Source organism: Diaphorina citri, unplaced genomic scaffold (genome assembly GCF_000475195.1).
Source record: "Diaphorina citri unplaced genomic scaffold, Diaci psyllid genome assembly version 1.1 scaffold878, whole genome shotgun sequence".
NCBI lineage: Eukaryota > Metazoa > Arthropoda > Insecta > Hemiptera > Psyllidae > Diaphorina > Diaphorina citri.
Genome location: NW_007378310.1, coordinates 62,496 through 68,063, shown reverse-complemented (window position 1 = coordinate 68,063; position 5,568 = coordinate 62,496). Strand labels below are relative to the sequence as shown.

General features: G+C 41.9%; 1 protein-coding gene across 3 annotated transcripts in view; it reads left to right on the top strand.

Annotated features, from left to right (window-relative positions):
• LOC103512733 (cystathionine beta-synthase) overlaps positions 1-5,568 on the top strand; it is a 14,151-nt gene that overhangs the window by 414 nt on the left and 8,169 nt on the right. For all 3 annotated transcript variants that reach the window (XM_017445521.2, XM_017445520.2, XM_026826134.1), the window contains exon 2: positions 4,642-4,856. In XM_017445521.2, the coding sequence (XP_017301010.1) occupies positions 4,642-4,856 (215 nt within the window). The remainder of the gene's footprint in view (positions 1-4,641; positions 4,857-5,568) is intronic.

Genomic DNA, 5,568 nt, shown 5'->3' with positions numbered 1-5,568 from the left:
ATATGGTCCTTTCCGCGTAAATTCCGTATGGGAAATTTTAAGTTCGAGGGAATTTTTTTGGAAACTGAGAAAAAAAAAAGTATCGTAATCAAAAACATCGATGTTGACATCGATGTTTTTGTTCCGATGTATCGATGTTTTCAAAACATCGATGTCGTTGTCCCAACCTAGGGTTGGGACATCGAGACGAAAACATTGATGTTCGATACATCGATGTTTTTAAACTTCGATATATCGAGTATCCGATATATCGTAATCAAAAACATCGATGTTGACATCGATGTTTTTGTTCCGATGTATCGATGTTTTCAAAACATCGATGTCGATGTCCCAACCCTACCCCGATTGTTACTCCTAGATAAATTTTATGACTTGGACTAAGGCATGGCCAAACTTGTGGAAAAGGCATGGCCGAACTTGAGGCATGGCCAAACTTGTGGAAAAGGCATGGCCGAACTTGAGGCATGGCCAAACTTGTGGAAAAGGCATGGCCGAACTTGAGGCATGGCCAAACTTGTGGAAAAGGCATGGCCGAACTTGAGGCATGGCCAAACTTGTGGAAAAGGCATGGCCGAACTTGAGGCATGGCCAAACTTGTGGAAAAGGCATGGCCGAACTTGAGGCATGGCCAAACTTGTGGAAAAGGCATGGCCGCACTTGTATTTATCAAACTAAAAACATAAACGAAACTCAATATTAGGCGAGCGAGGAAAAGTTTTCTCTCTCGCAGTCTCTGCACTCTGTGTATTTCTTATGGTGATTTTAGCGATCAAAAATTGATCATATCTCGGGATCGGTTTAGATTTTCGCAAAATCCTTTCTTGTTGCACACCTAGACCATAAAAGGAATATTCCTATCAAATTTCAGCTTTCTAGGTGTTGTGGTTCTAGAGATAGCGATCAGTGTGTGAACTATGAAATGTGAAATGTGAACTGTGAACTGTGAATGGATCTTGTTCTTATAATATAAGATTGATCATATCTCAGGATCGGTTTAGATTTTCGCAAAATCCTTTCTTGTTGCACACCTAGACCATAAAAGGAATATTCCTATCAAATTTCAGCTTTCTAGGTGTTGTGGTTCTGGAGATAGAGTGATCAGTGTGTGAAATGTGAATGAGTGAATGGATCTTGTTCTTCTTATATTATAAGAACGAGATCCATTCACTCATTCACATTTCATAGTTCACACACTGATCGTTCTATCTCGAGAACCACAACACCTAGAAAGCTTAAATTTGGTAGGAATATTCCTTTTATGGTCTGGGTGTGCAATAAGAAAGGATTTTGCGAAAATCTAAACCGGTCCTGAGATATGATCAATTTTTGATCGCTAAAATCACCATAAGAAATACACAGAGTGCAGAGACTGCGGGAGAGAAAACTTTTCCTCGCTCGCCTAATATTTGAGTTTCGTTTATGTTTTTAGTTTGATAACTACAAGTTCGGCCATGCCTTTTCTACAAGTTTGGCCATGCCTCGGGATGAACTAGCGGGATTCCGGAGCGAAGCGACGGAATTCAGCTAGTTTAGAATAAAACCCCCGTACCTAAGTATAAACAATAGAAGTTATTTAGTGACGCAAGACACAAACCCCCATCAAATGGGGAAGTCTTGAATATACCTACTTATCTACTGTCCTATCTAGATTTAATGAGGGTATCCCTATGAATCAGGCACACCTTTCCGTGTTCTGATGAGGAATTCCTCAAGCTGTGTCCACCTGTCCACACATAGTCGGCGGCTGTTGATCGAACTGTTACTTTCTAGAGTCGACATCGATTGACGGCCGTCAACTAAGTGTGGACACAGTTTTATAAGTTTTTACAGTATTTACTTTGGTGATGCTGCTACTGGTCGCTTCTCGATTGAAGTACCAACCTAGTTAGCTTAATTGGTAGTGCGTCTGCCTTGTACCCAAAATGAAAAACTGAACGGGACGCCGGGACACCCCCTGAAATTCGGGACTGTCCCGGCCAATTCGGGATGTTTGGCAAGCCTACTTATCACTATGTTTTTTTTTTTCAGTGAGGTTTGATACAACATCGAATTCACTCCTTTCGCTTAATCAAAATTAATAAAAATCAAATAATGAATCTTTGTGGTAAAGCAGAGAGCTTTTTCACAACTTTGTGGGTATCACAGTATTACGTATTACAAGTCTTTCATTTACTCAACCATCATATTTATCATCGCTCGTTTCTATGACTTGTAATGCCCCCACTGGTCGCTACTCGATTAAAGTAGCTACTCAATGGTCCTCACGAGGCTGAGTACACCCCATCAGAATTAATAATTCTTACGTATTACAAGTCTTTCATTTACTCAACCATCATATTTATCATCGCTCGTTTCTATGACTTGTAATGCCCCCACTGGTCGCTACTGGATTAGTAGCTACTCAATGGTCCTCACGAGGCTGAGTGCACCCCATCAGAATTAATAATTCCCCTGTGTGTTTACAGGACAGATCGTCCCAGACTATGTTCCAGTGTTCTGGATACCATCGGGAATACACCACTGGTCAAGCTCAATGTTATCCCTAAGGAGGAGGGAGTCCAGTGCGAAATGTGTGAGTAGAAGTCCATCTTGACCCGAAGGTCCTGGGTTCGAATCCCGACCGAGACGGAAATTTTTTGATGAAGATTTTTCCGTTCCCGGAACTAATGCATGTAAAAGAATGCTTTAGTTCTGCAAAAGTGGTTCCGGAATTACTGTATGTGTATAACAACGGAAATCTTATCATTCTAAATCGAATTTTCGACCTTTTACAGTTATTTTTTCAAAGTTTTGACCTCAGATTTGGATTTTTTACAACTTTTTACATAGGAATCGACCATTTATTTATAATTTTTACCCATTTGCAACTGCTCTATTAGACTATTAGATAGGTAGATATATTAATAATTCCGTCGCTTCGCTCCGGAATCCCGCTAGTTCATCCCGAGGCATGGCCAAACTTGTGGAAAAGGCATGGCCGAACTTGAGGCATGGCCAAACTTGTGGAAAAGGCATGGCCGAACTTGAGGCATGGCCAAACTTGTGGAAAAGGCATGGCCGAACTTGAGGCATGGCCAAACTTGTGGAAAAGGCATGGCCGAACTTGAGGCATGGCCAAACTTGTGGAAAAGGCATGGCCGAACTTGAGGCATGGCCAAACTTGTGGAAAAGGCATGGCCGAACTTGAGGCATGGCCAAACTTGTGGAAAAGGCATGGCCGCACTTGTATTTATCAAACTAAAAACATAAACGAAACTCAATATTAGGCGAGCGAGGAAAAGTTTTCTCTCTCGCAGTCTCTGCACTCTGTGTATTTCTTATGGTGATTTTAGCGATCAAAAATTGATCATATCTCGGGATCGGTTTAGATTTTCGCAAAATCCTTTCTTGTTGCACACCTAGACCATAAAAGGAATATTCCTATCAAATTTCAGCTTTCTAGGTGTTGTGGTTCTAGAGATAGCGATCAGTGTGTGAACTATGAAATGTGAAATGTGAACTGTGAACTGTGAATGGATCTTGTTCTTATAATATAAGATTGATCATATCTCAGGATCGGTTTAGATTTTCGCAAAATCCTTTCTTGTTGCACACCTAGACCATAAAAGGAATATTCCTATCAAATTTCAGCTTTCTAGGTGTTGTGGTTCTGGAGATAGAGTGATCAGTGTGTGAAATGTGAATGAGTGAATGGATCTTGTTCTTCTTATATTATAAGAACGAGATCCATTCACTCATTCACATTTCATAGTTCACACACTGATCGTTCTATCTCGAGAACCACAACACCTAGAAAGCTTAAATTTGGTAGGAATATTCCTTTTATGGTCTGGGTGTGCAATAAGAAAGGATTTTGCGAAAATCTAAACCGGTCCTGAGATATGATCAATTTTTGATCGCTAAAATCACCATAAGAAATACACAGAGTGCAGAGACTGCGGGAGAGAAAACTTTTCCTCGCTCGCCTAATATTTGAGTTTCGTTTATGTTTTTAGTTTGATAACTACAAGTTCGGCCATGCCTTTTCTACAAGTTTGGCCATGCCTCGGGATGAACTAGCGGGATTCCGGAGCGAAGCGACGGAATTCAGCTAGTTTAGAATAAAACCCCCGTACCTAAGTATAAACAATAGAAGTTATTTAGTGACGCAAGACACAAACCCCCATCAAATGGGGAAGTCTTGAATATACCTACTTATCTACTGTCCTATCTAGATTTAATGAGGGTATCCCTATGAATCAGGCACACCTTTCCGTGTTCTGATGAGGAATTCCTCAAGCTGTGTCCACCTGTCCACACATAGTCGGTGGCTGTTGATCGTTGATCGAACTGTTACTTTCTAGAGTCGACATCGATCGACGGCCGTCAGCTACATAAGTGTGGCCACAGCTTTATAAATTTTTACAGTATTTACTCTGGTAATGCTGCTACTGGTCGCTTCTCGATTGAAGTAGCTACTCAATAGATTTTTCTCCACATTCTCGTTAACCCTTTCATGCGAGTTCAATTCCATTAACCCTTCCAGGCATCGAGTCGTAGAAGAAAAAGAAAAATTCCGTTGGTCCTCATTTTTCCTGCTCTATGACTTTGAAACATCACACAAGTAAGTAAACGCAACTGATCTATTATTAACCCTTCCAGGCATCGGTTTGGCCATGGTGGCAGCTATCAAAGGCTACAAGATGGTGGTCGTCATGCCCATGAAGATGTCCAAGGAGAAAGTATACACGATGAAAGCGCTGGGTGCCAAGATTATCCGGACTCAGAATGATAAGAGCTATGATCATCCGGAAGGGATGATAGCCGGAGCACATCGGATTGCGTCGCAGATGAAAAACGCTGTCGTGCTGGACCAGGTAAAGGCCAGTTCCCACTTGTACGGATGGAAGAGAGGAGGAGAACGGGATAGGAGAAAGCCAGCCGTTCCAAGAACGAACATTATCCGTTTCTTAGGTTTAGGGTAAAGTTCGTTCCGGGCGAAAGCGATCTAGTGCTTACTAGGCAGATGCTCTGACCTCCAAGCAAACTGGACTGGCATTAAGTTGGTAGATTCGTAAAAGCTTATCCTATGGGCTGTTTGCCCTTGAGCCAAGCCTGGGAGTGGTCTATGGTCTTTTTGTGTATGAAAAGGCTGTTTGTGTTTTGTGCATTAAGTAGAATAGATTATACCCTGTTTATAAACTGCAAGACTGAGACTGAAAAGTCCCTTTACTTCTCCTTCTTTTTCTTCGTCCTTTACTCCCAATTCCCACAGTCCCAGGAAAAGTCCCTTTACTCCAACAGTGCCAGGAAAAGTCCCTTTACTCCAACAGTGCCAGGAAAAGTCCCTTTACTCCAACAGTGCCAGGAAAAGTCCCTTTACTCCAACAGTGCCAGGAAAAGTCCCTTTACTCCAACAGTGCCAGGAAAAGTCCCTTTACTCCAACAGTGCCAGGAAAAGTCCCTTTACTCCAACAGTGCCAGGAAAAGTCCCTTTACTCCAACAGTGCCAGGAAAAGTCCCTTTACTCCAACAGTGCCAGGAAAAGTCCCTTTACTCCAACAGTGCCAGGAAAAGTCCCTTTACTCC